At 46.7% G+C, this 19,260-nt stretch overlaps 2 protein-coding genes across 4 annotated transcripts in view; one reads left to right on the plus strand and one right to left on the minus strand.

Moving 5' to 3' along the window:
- The window catches only part of CHMP3 (charged multivesicular body protein 3), a 37,790-nt gene extending 36,004 nt beyond the window's left edge, over positions 1 to 1,786 (plus strand). Inside the window, exons 5-6 of the mRNA XM_007477720.3 lie at positions 1,093 to 1,207; positions 1,284 to 1,786. Coding sequence (XP_007477782.1) covers positions 1,093 to 1,207; positions 1,284 to 1,429 — 261 coding nt within the window. The 3' untranslated portion in view covers positions 1,430 to 1,786. The remainder of the gene's footprint in view (positions 1 to 1,092; positions 1,208 to 1,283) is intronic.
- A 1,193-nt stretch (positions 1,787 to 2,979) lies between these two features.
- The window catches only part of KDM3A (lysine demethylase 3A), an 86,089-nt gene continuing 69,808 nt past the window's right edge, over positions 2,980 to 19,260 (minus strand). For all 3 annotated transcript variants that reach the window (XM_056813189.1, XM_056813192.1, XM_056813187.1), the window contains exons 19-25: positions 17,787 to 17,874; positions 16,658 to 16,788; positions 7,002 to 7,121; positions 6,767 to 6,906; positions 4,994 to 5,170; positions 4,773 to 4,907; positions 2,980 to 3,520 (exon numbers count right to left, since the gene is read on the minus strand). In XM_056813189.1, coding sequence (XP_056669167.1) covers positions 3,440 to 3,520; positions 4,773 to 4,907; positions 4,994 to 5,170; positions 6,767 to 6,906; positions 7,002 to 7,121; positions 16,658 to 16,788; positions 17,787 to 17,874 — 872 coding nt within the window. In that variant the 3' untranslated portion in view covers positions 2,980 to 3,439. The remainder of the gene's footprint in view (positions 3,521 to 4,772; positions 4,908 to 4,993; positions 5,171 to 6,766; positions 6,907 to 7,001; positions 7,122 to 16,657; positions 16,789 to 17,786; positions 17,875 to 19,260) is intronic.

The raw sequence follows: 19,260 nt of genomic DNA on the forward strand, positions 1-19,260 counted from the left end.
AGAGGCATCTGGTAAGTGCTGGTTGATTGGTTCTGGAGTTGGATGGGACCTTAAAGGGCATCCAGGCCAGTGCCCTTAGTCTGCCCAGGATGAAGTAGCTCTAGAAATGCAAGTTGTTTGCCCCAGGTCACCCCAGGCATATGGGCCACAGGGGCACATATGCCCACTTTGAAACGAATCAGATGTCTGGGCTTTTATGATTTGTTTCCCTGAGCATTCAGGCAGTGTAGGGATTAAATTTTTTTTCCTCCTTAATGCATTTTCTAGTAGTTCATTTGTTTTACTATGAGGTATCTTACCTTTTCTTCTTTTTCATAGTCTTTTGGCTTTGTTTTACCATTTCTTATTTTTTCATGGAGTTGTTGGCTCCTATTTGGTCCAGCCTGATTTTCTCAGTTATTTGCTTGGCTAAAGTTTTATGTGCCAAACCCTTCATTTTTTCCCCAATTTTTTCTGCTATAGCTTTCCTTTCTTTTCCAGTTTTTTCTCCTAGCACTCTTAATTTCATGTATAAACATTTTAAAACTCTTTTTCTCTTCTAGGAATTGTAGTTGAAATTGTGCTCAACCATACATGTCTTTGAGGCTTTACTTCTGGATGTTCTGGGGTCACTTTTCTTCTGTTGGAACCTTGAAAGCTCTTATCACCTTAACTAGCTTCTTATAATAGGGTTCATTTTCCTGTTTGCTCCTTCTTCCAGCCTGCTTCCAATGTGAGTCCTGCCTTACTTCCTAGCTGTGTGACCTTGGACAAGTCACTTAGGCTCTTTCAGCCTCCATTTTTTCACCCATAACTACCTTTCAGAGTTGTGAGGATCAAATAAGAATGCACACATACACGAAAGCTCCCTCTTATGATTGGAAAGGGTAACGGCTCCATCTTGACTTCTACTTGTCAGGATGGACGTGTGAACAGGGGATTCCTAGCATTTTACTGGCACTTAAGCTGAAACAAGGCTCTGCGGGAACCCCTTCTCTCTGTGGAGTATGAGAACTGCAGAGGGTCTCGGGGATCTCATTTGATCTGAGGAGACCCTTCCCTGAGCTGTTGGGTAGAACTTTAACAAGGCGAGGCCCTTTCTTTGGTGTTTAGGCGGGGATCATAGAGGAAATGCTAGAAGACACTTTTGAAAGCATGGACGATCAGGAAGAAATGGAGGAAGCAGCCGAAATGGAGATCGACAAGATTCTCTTTGAGATCACAGCAGGTAGCGCTTTTCTTTCCCCTCTTGCTCCTTTCCAGTCTCTGATCCAATTGGGTGGCTAACGCGCTTTCCTTTTCAGGGGCCTTGGGCAAAGCCCCCAGCAAAGTCACAGACGATCTTCCCGAGCCTGAGCTCAAAGGCGCCACCGCAGCCGCCGAGGAGGACGAGGAGGAGGAAGATGATCTGGAAGCCATGCAGTCCCGACTGGCCACCCTCCGAAGCTAGGTGGGTACGCCCAGCCTGTCCGCCGTGGGGGTTTGTTTGGCCGCCTGGTGGACGCCCCGCCGTGGACATGGACAGCTTTTTACATGTCTCCTGTAAAATACTTTTGCATTTGTTATCACGTTAGAGGATTCTTTCTACGGGTTTCTGTGGAGCTCTCCCCAAGGGCAGCGTGGGGTCGTCACGGGTGTGAGGGGTTCCAGATCAAAACGTGTCCAACTGGAGAACCGTCCTTTGAAGCAAGTCGTGGCTTCCCACAAAGCACTTTTACGGATTCTGCTGCCAGAACGCTAAGTGTTCTGTACATTTTTCTGAAAAACACTAGAATGGCTTTTAATAAATTTCTGCTTTAAGACTGGCCCCCCTGTTGCTTCTGTTCCTCAGGCCCGTTCCCCAGTGGGTGAACTCCCACTGGCCCTCCCGTAGCCCCCCTGGGGAGAGAGAGCAGGCGCGGGGCAGGCTCAGGGTGGGATCAGGGTGGGATGGTGCTCCCTTTGGGAGAGGCGGCTGCCTCTGCCTTCTCCCCAGAGTGCCCCCAGCAGCCACTGTGAGGGGGGCTAATGGAGGGGAAATCCAGAGACTGGCAGAGGTCAGCCCATTGGAGGAGCTGCTGGCTGACCAGCTGACTGCCTCGAGCCCAAAAGGCCCTTCGCAGTGTTGTGGGGAATGTGGTTTGGAGCAGCAAGATAGGCTGCCCGTCCAGGCCAGCCTGGGCCCTGTGCATGGGGGAGCCTCATTGGACCCCTCCTCTGGTCTGCTCAGAATTGGGATGAGATCCATCTTAAGGGGCCCTGTGGCTGGGATTCGGCCCCTCACTCCAGGCTGCTCTTGTGGGACGGGCGGCCCCCTTCCACACACGGCCCCCCTCGGGGACAGAGGCCAGGCCTGAAGGAGCAGGAGTGCCCTCGGCCTGACGGGCTCACCCTGCGCGTCTGCTCTAGTTTGGCTCAGTGAGCCGTCTTCTGTGGCATCTTGCCCTTCCTGACCCCAATGGGCCACTGCCTTCTCCAGCTCATTTGACAGATGGGGAAACTGAGGCCAAGAAGGTCCAGGTCTAAGTGTGAGGCCAGATGGGAACCTGGGAATAGTCCTTCCTGCAGCCCCCTGTCCACTGGCTGCCTCGGCACAGTTTAGTGTTCAGGATCTTGGGAGGGCTGGGGGGCTCGTGGGAGGGGGCGTAAGCAAGCACTTGGGGACTTGTTTCTCGGGCTGCAGAGGCTCCGGCACCCTCTGGGTTTGCCCGGGTAGGAGAGGTGGTTTCTACCACACCAAGTTCCCTACTTGCTCTGCCATTTACAAACCACATCGGAAGTCCCACCCCGCCATGGCAGCCTCCTTAACACCCACCCCAAAGGCCGTGCCCAGAACTGGCTCCATCTTTTCAAAGCCCTTCCCCGCCCCTGAGGTGGTCCTAAGGAAGAGCGCCCTGGGGTCCAGAGCCAGGAAGCCTCTGAAGTCAAACTTGAACCCAGGACCTCCCTAGTTCTCTCTTTACAGTTAAGTGGCTCCACGTTGTGTTTATTCAGGAGGAAGAGAAAAGACAATACAAAGTCTTTAAAATGAATATTGTTTAATGTAAAATGCTTAACACTTAGAAATTAGCAAAGCCTCAATTAAATTAGATTTCATTTGCTCAAAGATGGTTCACCCCATGAATTATACAGTAGATCTGTTGTTTTCGCTGTTGCCTAACGCAAGTCTTGTGGTAATGCATTGAGAACTGCACTCGCCTCTGTCCTGGCGCTGCAGGGCGGGCGGGCGGGCGGGGGCGGCTCCAGAGCGCCTCGGTCAGAGGTTCCTCACGGTCTGGCTTGGTGGAGAAGGTGGGAGCAGGCGGAGGCCGAGGCTGGGGAGAGTCACTACATATACACACTTGGAAATGTACAGGAGACGAGTACCTGGTCGGGCGAGGCACGGCGGGGGGAGATGAGGTAACGTGAGTTCGAGTCCACAGAAAGTCAGAAGGTCTTTCCAAACAGCTGCCAGTAGTTGGGCTCCAGGCGGGCTCTGGAGTTAGGGTTTGCCGAAGCCACACTCGTTGGCTTTGAGTATCGCCACGGCGTCCTTCACCGCGTGGTAGATGACGTTCTTCACCTAAACAACAGCGAGGGCAGTGAGGAGGGAGGCCCAGAGCTGCCCCCGGCGCCTCCTCCCAGCACCCACCACCCCCGAGACTAGAAAGCCAAGCGGTTAGTCCTGGACTGCCCGAGGGGCTCAGTGCACACAGGAACTGGCCCTTCCGGCTGTAAATCATGGGGCCCCGGGACGGCTTCTCAACTAGAGGGAAGCGCCGGCCCAGAGGAGCAAAAGCATGTCTGACCCTATTTAAACACAAACCCAAAGCCCACACGGAGAACCGTCAGAACTCTGAGTGAGGCAAGGAGAAGCTGAGATCAGGGAGACACATGGAAGGCTTCCTGTAGGAGGCGGCTGGGAAAGTAAGAAGGAGGGAGGAGAAAGAGCCCAAACCCACCCGGAGTAGAAGGGTACCTCGGCAAGAGGCCAAACGGCGAGCACGGGCAGGGGGACAGAGGGACGTAACCAGAGGCCTGGAGCCCCTCCTCGAGGAGCCCTTACCAAGCAGGCGTCCGTGTGGGCCCGGCGAGGAGGGGTCGGGGCTCCGGAGGAAGAAGAGCTAAAGGAGACCGTGCACGAGGCCAGCCCCAACTGACCCATCCGCCCCTCATAAAAGCCTCCGGTCGTCCTGGCTTTAGGCCTCAGCCCCTACCGGGACAGGCGAGCCGGAGACCTGCTATCCCATGAGTCAAAGAAATGGAGATCTTACACTGGAGACGGCTGGGAGGCACCATTTTTGTCTGCACCCCAATGGCCTCAGCAGGCCCAACAAATGCAAGGAAACCCCCCCAGTGAGTGCTGGAGGTTGGGGGGAGACGCCCGGTGTACAGGGAGCCCAGAGCACTCGGCCTCACTCGCGGGCTTGGCCCCGTTTGGCTTAAAGGCCTTCATGCCCGCCCGCCCGGCAGAGAGGAAAGGCTCAGTCAGCAGTTACTGTCCCTCCTTCCTGTCCTCTTGGCAGTCAGTCTCCTAGTCTGGGTTCATCCCCTGCTACTGGACTGGCCCGACTGACAGGAATTCAACTAGACCCTCCCGCCTTCCTGGTCATGCCAGGGTCCTGCCCACAACCACGGCCCCAGGAGGACAGCTGTTCCTCGGCCACCTTTCTGTTCTGCATTTCTTTCACAAAGTGACGCCGAGGAAGGCCAAGCCTGGTTTTCCGGCCTGAGGCCAGGTCTTGGGGCTCCAGGGTCCTCCGGAGCCCGCGCTCAGGGACGGGGCACACCCGCTGCGCCAGGGGTCTCGGCGCGTGCCCGTCCCACCCTTTTACCTGTAGCTTGTCCTCGTGGTTAGTGTGCGTCTGAGACAGATAGCGGAATTCCTGAGTGAGCCAGAAGCAGTGCTTGACGTGCTCCGGGGAAACAAAGTCTTCAGCCACTTTGATGCAGCTGTACAAGTTATGGACCTGAGGACGAGAGGAGACGTCCGTCAGCCGCGCGTCCGGAGCGGACAGAGCGAGCAGACAGACACGCGCGCGCCGCCGGTTCTTGCCTGATGCGGGGCACCTGCTGGTATGAAGACGACGTCCCCGAGGAACTGCACGATGGCCCAGCCCTGAACCCCGTACTCCTGGTGAAGACGCTTGCGCAGCGGGCGGTCCAGGTACCAGCTTTGGTCATGAATCGGGTCGTGATCGACGGGGTTTTCCTGGCCTTGTTCCTCGGAGACCTGGAACATACACACAGGGAATGCTCGACCATGAGCACAATTCTGCAAAACCAAATTCAAGCTGCATGGCTCCAGGAGCCAGGACTAGCGATGGGAGGTCCTTAGACGCCGCCTAGCCGTGTGACCCTGGGCAAGCCGACCTGACCCCCACGGCCGGAGCTCTCCGTGTTCTACTGTGCAACTGATAATCGTATCAATTAGAGAGAAAAAACAAGCCATTTCACATGCCTTTTCCCATACTAATATCGCCTACAAAAGCAATGAGTTCCACCCTCTGGTCCACAACGAGTCCAGGCCTCCTGGGTGCTAGTTCTTGTTGGGCGTTTTGCTCAGCGAGGGAAAAGGAAGGGGCCAGCTGGCTCACTTGATCCTGGCAGCCTGAACCCGGAAGGAGACCCGACTCCTTGTGGCTGCACCTAACAAAAGCTGCTTAAACTATCTTACGGTGGGCTCAAGCTCCTTCGGGCCGAGTCTGTCTGCACTCAAACATGGGACGACGAGACAAGTTCTACTTGAAAAGCCAAACCGTCTCCGACTTCTTTCCCCCGTGGCCCGTCCTACGCCTCGAGATGAGGAGCGCAGCTTCAGGTTGGTCCAGCACGTAGTTCAGGATTCAGACGGCACCAGTCACGTGTGACATCCATGGTGGGAGGCTGCGACTCCCGCAGTCCAATGATTCTCAACCAGACTGTTCCACGAGGCCAGTGAGGTGAGAACAGGTCATTTCTGGCAAGTTTTCTCAGCCATGAAAATAAAGGCTCCAAGACCAACTTAGAAGGTGTTTTTAGCCTTTTTTTACTGCCAAAAAGGCATTTATTTGCCTGTACCAACCTCCTACTACTTCTTCTCCTTAAATTATTGATCCCAAAGCACGGAAACCTCTCTTGTACTGCCTGCGACACAGAGGGATCCGTATTCGATCATTAGATCCAGTGAAATGACCGTCTGGAGTTCTAATAAATCACACAGCAGTAGTAGAGAGAGAACATGGACCTCGTCATCGTGTTGGGTCTTCTATGGCACTTGTGCTCTCTCGGACTCTGAGGACCAGAGAACTCTGGGGTTTCTGAGGCAGTAAGACAACAGCCTTCAGCCTTCTGACTACAAGGGCCGGGGCCTGGCCCAGTCATTTCAACAGGTCTAGGGTATTCCCCTCCCAAGTGAGTAAATATCTTGACCAGTGCAGGTGGGGACCTTTCCTGCAACTTAAAGAGACTAAGGGGGTGTCTTGGAGCACGGCGAGGCAAAAGAATCTGCCTGGGTTCCCAGAGGCAGAGCCTGACCTCAGGATTCCTGGCTCTAAGGCCAGCTCTCTATCCAATAAAATAGAACTTGACCAATATTGATTGAATTATTAACCCTTATCCAAGCTGATGCAGATTGCGTTGATATCGGACCTTAGGAAACCCCATTAGGCAGTCTTTCCACACTCCTTTTTCTTGCAGCATGTGAATGGGCTGGTTTCATCCCATTCCTTTCTCCCCTGCTTTCTTCCAAGACCCCCATTCTCATGTCCCCAATTAGAAAGGCAGTACTCTTGTCTAGAACCACCGTCAACCCGGCCCAATATCCCCGATCACGATAATCAAAGAATACCTTCTTAAGGAACGACCGGATCTTCTCTGTATCTTTGGCAGCAAAAATGTGCCAAAGGGCCCCAGGTTTCTCTTTTCCTTCAATAAATCGCTTTATTGTTAATTCATCACAGTCTCCATCTTGGATAGTTTTAAGGACTTCTGTTGGGGGAGAAGAGATGGAAAACATCTAAAAGCAACGTTCTGCATTTTCAGGACAAAAAGCTTGCACAAATGTTTGCATACTACCATCTCACCATCTTCTTGATCAAGTTGTCCCTTAGGGATGCCCACATAGACCATTACGTTTGCTGCATCAGATATATCCAAGTGAAGGTTCGTCGTGCCGTACTTCCTGTCTTCTGGAGTGATCAGCCCTATACGAGAGCAGTAGTGTTTAAGGACCACAATGGGAAGGGGCAGTGGGAGTGCTAGCAAGAATAGCAACATCAGTTCGGCCAGAGAACAAGAGGGCCTGGGAGAGCCTTCCACAGCTAGCATCATTTCAGCTGTCTGCCTGCAGATGGAGGCAGCGCATCCCAAGACCCTCATCTCCTTCTGTGCAGGGCTTCTGGGCTGGCACCCTTCTCCCTCCCAAGCCCCTTCCCTGGTCCTTCAAAGGAAGCTTGCAAGGGTCACTCATTGCTCTATCAACAGCGCCATGTTTCATTTCTCCCACCATCATGCATTAACTCCGCCTCGTTGGAGGTTGGTGCCACTCAGATTTACTATCCAAGCAGCTCTCTCTTGACCCCCATGAAATTTTTCCTACCTCTTCATCCCAACTCCTGTTAATGAGGGGATTCGGGGCAGCGAGGTGACTCAGTGAATAGAGGGAGCAAGGTCTAGAAATGGCAGGTCCTGCATTGAAATCTGGCCTCAGCCACCTCCTAGCTAACCCCCACTGTCTAGCCTTGTACTGCTCTTCTGCCTTAGAACCAGTAGGCTATAGTATTGATTCTAAGATGGAAAGTAAGGATTTTCAAAATATAGACATAGATTTAGATTATAAAAATGAGGAAGAGAGAGGTGGCAAAGGGCACAATTGAGAAGAGAACCATGGTGAGAAGTCACAAAGAAGCCACTCTGGGCAAATCAAGTTTTTGGAAGGGATCTACACTCATCACATCACGGCTCTGGGAAATCCATTGTGTCCCAAGGTCTGCTGCCCAAAGGATCCAGGAGCTGACATTCCTACCTCTGCTCAACACATCCCCATCCTCAGTGGGTGCCTGGGCTGCAGAGGAGAGAGGGAAAGCCAGGCTCCCTAGGCCTAGGCTCAGGCCTGTGCTTCTGAGCCCGCTGGTACCTGCACTTGTCCCCCAGCACCTCACCAGCAAATGCTAATCATGCTGTGGTCTCACAGGCTCCGGTTCTGTATTTTACGTGTGTTGCCAAAATTTGGCTTTTTAGATTCCTAGTAGGTTGAGGCTTTAAAGGACTGGCCAATTGTTATTAGACTGTCATCTGTAGCAATGAATTTATGACGACTTCTTAAAACAATGTAACTTGAGCAGAGCTTTTTATTTAATATGCCGGGCATACAAATATAAAGGCCAGGCAGTCTCTGCTCTCAAAGATCTTCCATTCTAATTGGAAGAGAAAGCCCATAAAGGTTTGGTTATAGGATTAGGGAAAAGGTCCAGAAATCACTATGGGTGCAGAGGAAGGAGCAAAGAGCAATGCCCAGGGGCACAGGGAGAGGTCATCTGGCAGGGAAGGAGGTGGTCAGCAGAGACAGATGGTACAGGAGGGGAGGCCCTGTGAAGATTGGCTCTGGCTCTTCAAATTGTAATTCCCTTGTCTATTTTTAGATTCTAATCCCTAAAGTGTAAACCCAGTACTTTTAAGTAGATCTACCCATTTCAACCACAAAAAGGTATGAACTAATTACAAAAAGGTGTGAACACCCATTTCATACATTGAGTGGCAGTCCTGGAGGAGCGGCTGCTCTGATTGGTAGCCGTACATTTTAGGGGAGGTGACACAAGAGACAAAGGATAGAGGAAACAGAGGCACACAAGGATCATTCAGCAGTTCTCTTGGAGTAAAGAGAACTCTCGGGCTTGGAGTGAGAGAGACAGTCACTCAGAACTGGAGGGAAGAGAGACTGGAAGACAGACAATCACTGTGGTGAATGTAAAGGCTGACTTCTTTCCTTCTCGCCCTTTCTGGAGGTGTGAACCTCCGAGAAAGGCCCATCAACTTGAGACTCCTTTCCCCTGACTGGTGCCTTAGAATTTCTAACTGGAAAAAAAGGAAAGAAGAAAGGCAAATTAACAGCATCAAGGATGAAAAGAGGGATCTCACCTCCAATGAAGAGGAAATTAAGGCAATCATTTAAAAACTACTTTGCCCAACTATATGGCAATAAATATACCAACCTAGGTGATATGGATGAATATTTACAAAAATACAAACTGCCTAGACTAACAGAAGAAGAAATAGCTTTCTTAAATAATCCCATATCAGAAAAAGAAATCCAACAGGCCATCAAAGAACTTCCTAAGAAAAAACCCCCAGGGCCTGATGGATTCACCAGCAAATTCTATCAACCATTCAGAGAACAGTTAATCCCAATACTATACAAACTATTTGACATAATGAGCAAAGAGGGAGTTCTACCAAACTCCTTTTATGACACAAACATGGTACTAATTCCAAAACCAGGCAGGCCAAAAACAGAGAAAGAAAATTATAGACCAATCTCCCTAATGAATATAGATGCAAAAATCTTAAATAGGATACTAGCAAAAAGACTCCAGCAAGTGATCAGAAGGGTCATCCACCATGATCAAGTAGGATTTATACCAGGGAGGCAGGGCTGGTTCAACATTAGGAAAACTATCCACATAATTGACCACATCAACAAGCAAACCAACAAGAACCACATGATTATCTCAATAGATGCTGAAAAAGCCTTTGATAAAATACAACACCCATTCCTATTAAAAACACTAGAAAGCATAGGAATAGAAGGGTCATTCCTAAAAATAATAAACAGTATATATCTAAAACCATCAGCTGATATCATCTGCAATGGGGATAAACTAGATGCATTCCCAATAAGATCAGGAGTAAAACAAGGATGCCCATTATCACCTCTACTATTTGACATTGTACTAGAAACACTAGCAGTAGCAATTAGAGAAGAAAAAGAAATTGAAGGCATCAAAATAGGCAAGGAGGAGACCAAGTTATCACTCTTTGCAGATGACATGATGGTCTACTTAAAGAATCCTAGAGATTCAACCAAAAAGCTAATCGAAATAATCAACAACTTTAGCAAAGTTGCAGGATACAAAATAAACCCACATAAATCATCAGCTTTTCTATATATCTCCAACACAGCTCAGCAGCAAGAACTAGAAAGAGAAATCCCATTCAAAATTACCCTAGACAAAATAAAATACCTAGGAATATACCTCCCGAGACAAACACAGGATCTATATGAACACAACTACAAAACACTTTCCACACAACTAAAACTAGACTTGAACAATTGGAAGAATATTAACTGCTCATGGGTAGGACGAGCCAATATAATAAAAATGACCATCCTACCCAAACTCATCTATCTATTTAGTGCCATACCCATGGAACTTCCAAAAATTTTTTTTTACTGATTTAGAAAAAACCATAACAAAGTTCATTTGGAAGAACAAAAGATCAAGGATATCCAGGGAAATAATGAAAAAAAATACAAAGGAAGGGGGTCTTGCAGTCCCAGATCTCAGACTATATTACAAAACAGCGGTCATCAAAACAATTTGGTACTGGCTAAGAGACAGAAAGGAGGATCAGTGGAATAGACTGGGGGCAAGCAACCTCAGCAAGACAGTATATGACAAACCCAAAGATCCCAGCTTTTGGGACAAAAATCCACTATTTCATAAAAACTGCTGGGAAAATTGGAGGACAGTGTGGGAAAGATTAGGCTTAGATCAACACCTCACACCCTACACCAAGATAAATTCAAAATGGGTGAATGACTTAAACATAAAGAAGGAAACCATAAGTAAATTGGGTAAACACAGAATAGTATACATGTCAGACCTTTGGGAAGGGAAATACTTCAAAACCAAGCAATAATTAGAAAGAGTTACAAAATGCAAAATAAATAATCTGGATTACATCAAATTAAAAAGTTTTTGTACAAACAAAACCAATGTAACCAAAATCAGAAGGGTAGCAACAAATTGGGAAACAATCTTCATAAAAACCTCTGACAAGGGTTTAATTACTAAAATTTATAAAGAACTAAATCAATTGTACAAAAAATCAAGCCATTCTCCAATTGACAAATGGGCAAGGGACATGAACAGGCAATTCTCAGCCAAAGAAATCAAAACTATTAATAAGCACATGAAAAAGTGCTCTACATCTCTTATAATCAGAGAGATGCAAATCAAAACAACTCTGAGGTATCATCTCACACCTAGCAGATTGGCTAACATGACAGCTATGCAAAGTAATGAATGCTGGAGGGGATGTGGCAAAGTGGGGACATTGATTCATTGCTGGTGGAGTTGTGAATTGATCCAACCATTCTGGAGGGCAATTTGGAACTATGTCCAAAGGGCGATAAAAGACTGTCTGCCCTTTGATCCAGCTATAGCACTGCTGGGTTTGTACCCCAAAGAGATCATAAGGAAAAAGACTTGTACAAGAATATTCATAGCTGCTCTCTTTGTGGTGGCCAAAAATTGGAAAATGAGGGGATGCCCTTCAATTGGGGAATGGCTGAACAAATTGTGGTATATGTTGGTGATGGAATACTATTGTGCTAAAAGGAATAATAAAGTGGAGGAGTTCCATGGAGACTGGAACAACCTCCAGGAAGTAATGCAGAGCGAGAGGAGCAGAACCAGGAAAACACTGTACACAGAGACTGATACATTGTGGTACAATCGAAGGTGATGGACTTCTCCATTAGTATCAATGCAATCCCTGAACAATCTGCAGGGATCTAAAAAAAAATACTACCCACAAGCAGAGGATAAACTGTGGGAGTAAAAACACCGCTGAAAAGCAACTGCTTGACTACAGGGTTGGAGGAGATAAGACTGAGGAGAGACTCTAAATGAACACTATAATGCAAACTCCAACAACAGGGAAATGGGTTCGATTCAAGAACACATGTGACAACCAGTGGAATCATGCGTCGGCTATGGGAGAGGGAAAGGCGGGGGGGGGGGGGGGGGGAGGAGGGGAGGAAAAGAAAACAATCTTTGTTTCCAGTGAATAATGTATTAAAACGACCAAATAAAATAATATTTAAAAAAAAAAAAAACCTCTGACAAAGGTCTAATTACTCAAATTTACAAAGAGCTAAATCAATTGTACAAAAAATCAAGCCATTCTCCAATTGATAAATGGACAAGGGACATGAACAGGCAGTTCTCAGCCAAAGAAATCAAAACTATTAATAAGTACATGAAAAAGTGTTCTAAATCTCTTATAATCAGAGAGATGCAAATCAAAACAACTCTGAGGTATCACCTCACACCTAGCATATTGGCTAACATGACAGCAAAGGAAAGTAATGAATGCTGGAGGGGATGTGGCAAAGTGGGGACATTAATTCATTGCTGGTGGAGTTGTAAATTGATCCAACCATTCTGGAGGGCAATTTGGAACTATGCCCAAAGGGCGATAAAAGACTGTCTGCCCTTTGATCCAGCCATAGCACTGCTGGGTTTGTACCCCAAAGAGATAATGGACAAAAAGACTTGTACAAGAATATTCATAGCTGTGCTCTTTGTGGTGGCCAAAAATTGGAAAATGAAGGGATGCCCTTCAATTGGGGAATGGCTAAACAAATTGTGGTATATGTTGGTGATGGAATACTATTGTGCTCAAAGGAATAATAAAGTGGAGGAATTCCATGGAGACTGGAACAACCTCCAGGAAGTGATGCAGAGCGAGAGGAGCAGAACCAGGAAAACATTATACACAGAGACTGATACACTGTGGTACAATTGAAGGTGATGGACTTCTCCATTAGTATCAATGCAATTTCCCTGAACAATCTGTAGGGATCTAAAAAAAATACTACCCACAAGCAGAGGATAAACTGTGGGAGTAAAAACACCGATGAAAAGCAACTGCTTGACTACAGGGTTGGAGGAGATAAGACTGAGGAGAGACTCTAAATGAACACTATAATGCAAATTCCAACAACAGGGAAATGGGTTCGAGTCAAGAACACATGTGATAACCAGTGGAATCATGTGTTGGCTATGGGAGAGGGAAAGGCGGGGGGGGGGGGGGGGGGGACGGGACGATCTTTATTTCCAGTGAATAATGTATGAAAACGACCAAATAAAATAATGTTTAAATAAAAAAAAAGAATTTCTAACTGGTTCAGAGGAAGCTGGAGCTTGCTCTCCTTTTCTCTCTTCCTTAAATCTTCCCTCTATTGTAAAAATAAACTACCATAATTCCATTTACTTGAGTAATTCATTATGAGATTTAGTAATTAAATCCCTGGCAATCACCAATTTAATATTTGGTCCAACCATAAATTAACAGCCCTTAGGAGGCAAGGCAGGGCAGAAAGCTCCCACCAGTGGCAACATTATTCTCAAGAACCCACATAAAACATGAATGGCAAGTTTGGAGAAGACACAGAGCTCAGGAATGGCTGAAGCAATAGGAGTCAGGATCCCAAAAGAGATCTTGATGATCTGGAACACTGGGCTAGCCTATCCGGTCCAAGAGGGCTAGGGGGGTTGCTGGGATTTCTGGGGTTTGGGTATCTCTCCTTAAACACATGCATTTCCTCTCTCAACCCCACCCCATCACACAAGATTAAATGAGTTCAAAGCTGATCTATAAAATTGCCCTCAGTATTGGTCTCCCCATGGCTTGGAACTGGTTGGAATTTCCATTGCAAAAATGATGACAGAGAAAAGAACTGAGAGTTCATTATCTTCTCTCACATTAATTTCTTTTCTTTTCTTTTTTTTTTATGCAAAAGCCAAAAAAGAATTTATTTCTGTTGATTGCAATGCAGGTTCAAGGCATAGCATAATTTTGGAAACATTTGATGTTTCTTTGACATTCTTACCTCAAAAATCTATAATGCACAAGGAAGTTTTTAGAAAAAATGTGAATCTCATGGCCAATCTGTGTAAAGTGTGAAACATACTGTCTTTTGGTTTTCCATGTCTTGTTGAGGCATGTAATTCAAGACAGAAGTTCTAAAGTTCATCAAGTCACCTAGAGGTGTTCTGGATTTAATTTTGGAAAATATTTGATCTATTCAGGGATTTTATTACTGTCTTTCAATTTGTAAAAGAAAAAAATCAAGTTTTTAACGAGAAAAATGCTGCATCTATTCACACTACGGGAAACCCAAATTAAAATCCTTAGATAAGACAGCTTAGGGTAGTGGAAAGAATCAGGAGACCTGGCTTTCAGGTCCTACTCTGCCACTTACTAACCATGTGACTCTTGAGCTTTAGGCATCATCTTTATAAAAAGAAAGGTTGGATTAGGGGATCCCTGATCTCCCTTCTGGCTTTGATTCTACACTTTATCTGACTTGGGGCAAAGAGGAAAATGGTTATCAAATGCAATCATCAACAGCTGTTGGCACACATTCAGAAGCTATTGCTTCTGACGTGAAATTCATAAGGCATAATTCTAAGCACACCAAAGCCCAAAGCCCATGAAAGAATAGCTCCTAGCACTTCGGTTCAAAGTATGGAAGCATGCTGTCCTATAGGAAGGATTTGCTCATGCCAATAGGATTAGCCTCGAGGCTTTCACTCTATAGATTGTGTGGTGACCTAATGAGGTAAGTAAGCTAAGGTTTCTGTTCTGTGTAAGAGAACAGTGACTTGGGACGTGGAAAAGCTGCTCAGACTGGCTATTCAAGTAGGCTCAGAATAACTTCGCTGGAAGACATTGTTTTAAACTTTTAGAGCGAATCTTCTTTTTACTCTCTGTTGATATCAAACTGCCCCAGACCACCTGGTGACAATGTATCCTATATTTGCTCTCACATTAATTTCAAATATTTTGGCCTATTTGATCCAAATTCGCCCCGGATTCCAACCCATCCATGCAAGTCCCTGCTCTCTCTCTAAGGAAACTAGGCCTATGGGCAGGCATATGTTCATGCCCTCCAGAAGCCTGCTTACAATTCTAAACTGTGAAGCGCTTCACAAAATCCCTTCTTCCTCCAAGGAGCAAAAACCAGACTGAGGTGCTAGAGCCCTGAAATGGGATGTGAGCAGCAGAGGCTGGGGCAAGAAGGACAGGGGGCTTCCCACTGGGAGCTTGGATCCAAAGGGGCAGCACTGCAGACAGGGCTAGCCCTCCTTGGCAGAAAACATAGTAAATTTGCTAGGAAAGCTATTTTCATTAAAAGGAAGTGGAGTTAACAGTTTTCTGAAAACTCGTTTTCTTTCATTTCAACAACACAGAATCCTTTATTTAATTTATCAGCTGGAAAAGGGTGTTTTACAGCCATTAAAACAATGGCAACTCTTAGGCAGGATGGAACCCAGAGCTTGGGTAATTTGCAAAACAATTCTCTTTATTCCCCATGGAGCCAGCACCAGAGGAGTCAACATTTAGGCTCCAAATCATGGATTTCCCTGATGCTTCCATTTAAATGGTTTCAATTTAAATTTAAAAAACAGAACCCCTGGGATGGAGAAGAAGACTATAGAGTTCAAATCCCAGCTCAGACTTTTTACTGGCAAGGGGACATAAAATTTAGTTTATTCCTCAGTAAGAGGAGGGATTTAGACCTGGTAATTGCCCAAATTCTTTTTAAGTCAATCCTCACCCCAGCATCCTAAAGGGGTCCCTCCCTAATTAGCCACCACAGTCAGACCATCAGTGCCTCATAATAACATCTGGAGAACTGGAGGGGCTTCAGCCAAAACAATGTTCTACAAGACTTCTGCCAGGGAAACTCTTCCTACCCTGTCTCTACAGTCCCGGCAACTTAGAATGGACCTGTGGGAGCCCAAGGAAAGTCAGCCTAGCACCATGCCAGAGCTCAATGCTGGTGCCAAAAGCAGCAAAACACATTGTTCTTCACACAGCAGCTGTGGCCCCTGGGAAGGGAAGGAACTCTTTCAGCAAAGTCCCAACCATGTGACTGGCTAGAGTAAGTCCAAGGCTCAGGAACACAGACCTGGGTCACTTCTGAACTCCCACTATCAAGTTTCTTTAGGAAGATTTAGAAGAAGGTGCAGCTAGGGCACTATGATTAATATTTATGGAGAATGGAAACAAATTGCAGACAGTAAAACACATCAACCAAGAATGATCAGAAATCAGTTCAAGATTGGGGAAGAAAAATAATGTCAAAATAAAAGGTATCAGTAAACAATTATTTTAAAAATTGGTACAAAATACCTTATAAGCAACCATTTCAAAAGGTTGTACCTTTCAAAGAAATTCTGCTGAGGAATGGAAAAACTTGAAAGTATACCTTAAAGTTTTGCACGAAATCTATATTTCTTAAAACCGATCAGTGTTACCATTTCATTAAAGATCTGGTTCAGGAAAAATGGGGAAATGATCAGAAAAAACAATTATTATATAAAGACTAGTGGAGTCATGAGAGCCTATTATGAGCAAAGCAACGAAAATTAATTTAGAAGCAACTATTCTTTTAAAAATCATTATTAATTTAGATTAAAAATGTGGAGGCAGCCAGGTGGCTCGGTAGATAGAACCAGGCCTAGAGATGAGAGGATCTTGGGTTCAAATTTGGCTCCAGACACTTAACCCTTGCATATCCCTTACCACTCTGCTGCCTTGGAACCAATGATCCATTCTAAGACAGGGTAAAGGCTTAAAAAAAAAATGTGCCCATTTCAACACATCACAACTTCCTGATGGGAAGGGAAAGGGAGCAGATAAGCATTACTACATACGTACTCACCATAAGCATTATACATCTTGGGTCCCAGATCTGGACGAACAAAGTAATTTGGCAATCTGGAGGCCAAGTTCAGTTTGCCGTCTCTCCTGGTATATTCAGGCAACGGGATGTTTGTCATCAAATCTTCAAACCTAGTGATAGACAACGGAGAATTTCTGACTGGAGCCACTGATTTTCTTGTAAAAATAACAGTTGTATTTGCTCTATTTCCTATGAAAATCGAGTCACTTTGCTGTATATGTTTGAATCAGCTGATTGGAAGGGAAAACGCACCCCTATCTATCAAGAAAGGGGACTGAGGGGTTAGTCATTCTGAGGGCAGCATTTCCAGAGAGCCAGCACGCTGCTCGGTACTTTTTCCTTCTAAACGGCCCCCTCTCTCTCCCTCCCGGAGCACCATTGTTCCTACTATTCAGAGGCACTTTCTCCAGCCTATTCCAATTCCTTGCATTCCCTCACATGCCCTGACCAACCATTCCTCCACTCAGTCACAGGCTGCATCTGCTATGTGGCTCTGTTCCCAAATGAAACCCGGATCTCCAACAAAGTGCCCCCCCCCCCCAGCGTCGCACTTCTCTCTGCTCCTGGGGCCCATCACGGCTCTGCCCCCTTCCCACCACCTGCCGCACGTTGTCCAACCTCCCCTGGATTCTCACTGCAGCTTTTCCGGCTTGTTCCTGGACTCCCCCCCCCCCCCCATCTCAACATCTCCCATCCCTGAGAAAAGTAAGGCCATTCATGGGACCTTCCTCCTTCTCCATCTCTCCTCCCCCCAGAGAGGAAAGTCTCCCCATCCTAAAAAACAAAGAAGGCCTCACCAGACTCTCCGTCTCTCCTCAAGCTGTCCTCCTGATCTTCTCAAACCTCATATTCCTCTCAATGATCCAGTGACCCTGGCTCCACATCCGTCCCTCTGTCCGCCCGTCCGCCCCTCCCTCCTGTCAGGCCTCAGGGAAAGTCCCGCCCTTTACAAGAAGCCCTTCCTGTCGCCCTGGTTGCTAGGCCTTCCCTGGGCGATGATCGGGCCCCCTCCTCCATTAGACTACCCCTGGCCCACAGAAGGCCCTTGGGATGCTTGCTGTGTTGACGCCCCCCGCCGGTCCTCCAACGCAGCTGTTTGGGGTCTTACCGAGAAGGCATCATGTCTCGGAAGTCCTCTCCCGGAGGCCAGTCCTTCAGTTTTAGGACCATGGGCTCGTCGTCGTTTTTCAGGCGACCTTGAAGGAGAGAAAGGCCACAGGGTTCTGCTGTTGCCACCTTCTTTAACCTTCCCCAAATCTCACATCCGTCCCTTCGTGAACACTGACCGTAAGCCTCACGACCTCCCTCCCCGACTCTCAAGAGCTCCAAGCACCATCCTGACAGCGCTGACCCACCGTCCCTCGAACCCTTCACCTTCAAATGCAGCGTGCTAGAGGCGGCCTGGGACCTCGTGACCACCGGCCAACAGGCTCTCCTGCACCCCAGCCCATGAGCTAGGCTCTAACTAGACGGTCAGCCTCACACTCTTGTTTCAAGGAACTATGATCAAAGAAGCTGACTGTAAACAACCATACTTGTTCAAAGGGAATAATCCCAAGTATGGCCTGTTTGCCTGTGGAAAATGAATTCTTTATCCATTTGTGTTTTCCAGTAGCTTCACCCCGAAAATGAGAATTGCTTCTATAGATGGGTCAAATGATCTTTAATAAACAAGTCTTTCCCCTTCTTCTATTTCCCTTGCATGGCAGATTTTTTTTTAAACCCTTACCTTTCATCTTGGAGTCAATACTGTGTATTGGCTCCAAGGCAGAAGAGTGGTAAGGGCTGGGCCATGGGGGTGAAGTGACTTGCCCAGGGTCACCCAGCTGGGAAGTGTCTGAGGCCAGATTTGAACCCAGGACCTCCCATCTCTAGGCCTGACTCTCCATCCACTGAGCCACCCAGCTGCCCCCTCGGCAGATATTTTTAAAATTGAGAAACAACATTTTTCAGCACAGTGCCTGGCACACATAGGGCATATATTGAATAAATGTTTGATTCATTGACATAAATTTTCCCAGTTCTATTTTTGTCATAAATGTGGTCACCTTATTTTCCTGGATCAGAAGGTGAATGAGCCCTCTTTGGCACATGATATTCTAATCAATAGGCATTTGTGTGCCTATGTGCCAGGCACACACGTATACACAAGGGATATAAGAAAAAACAAATGAAAACATTGTCTGTCCTCAGAGAACTTACATTCTGCTGTTGTTTCCTACAGAAACGGTAGTACACTGTGCTGTGACCCCATTATCAGTTTTATAAAGGCTCTTTCTCCTAATAGTTTGCGGTTTTATTTTTTTTAAGCCCCGACCTGCCAGGCCTGGCTCCCTATCCCCTAATCAGTTATTTTTAAACTGGATATTAATAACTTGAAAAAAACTGAATGCTGCCTACAAAATTCTTACTCCAAGTCTCTGACTTAAAAGCCTGATTTGTGTTTGTAACTGAGGGAGATGCTTTCTCAGCTAGTGCTTTGAGAACTGCATTTCACCTTGGCATCATCAAGTAAGTGCTGTCAAGGCAGAATCTAATACAATGTTCCCAAAGGACATCATTATTCTTATTTTCAAAAAATT

The sequence above is a fragment of the Monodelphis domestica genome, chromosome 1 (assembly GCF_027887165.1).
Source record: "Monodelphis domestica isolate mMonDom1 chromosome 1, mMonDom1.pri, whole genome shotgun sequence".
In the NCBI taxonomy this organism is placed as follows: domain Eukaryota; kingdom Metazoa; phylum Chordata; class Mammalia; order Didelphimorphia; family Didelphidae; genus Monodelphis; species Monodelphis domestica.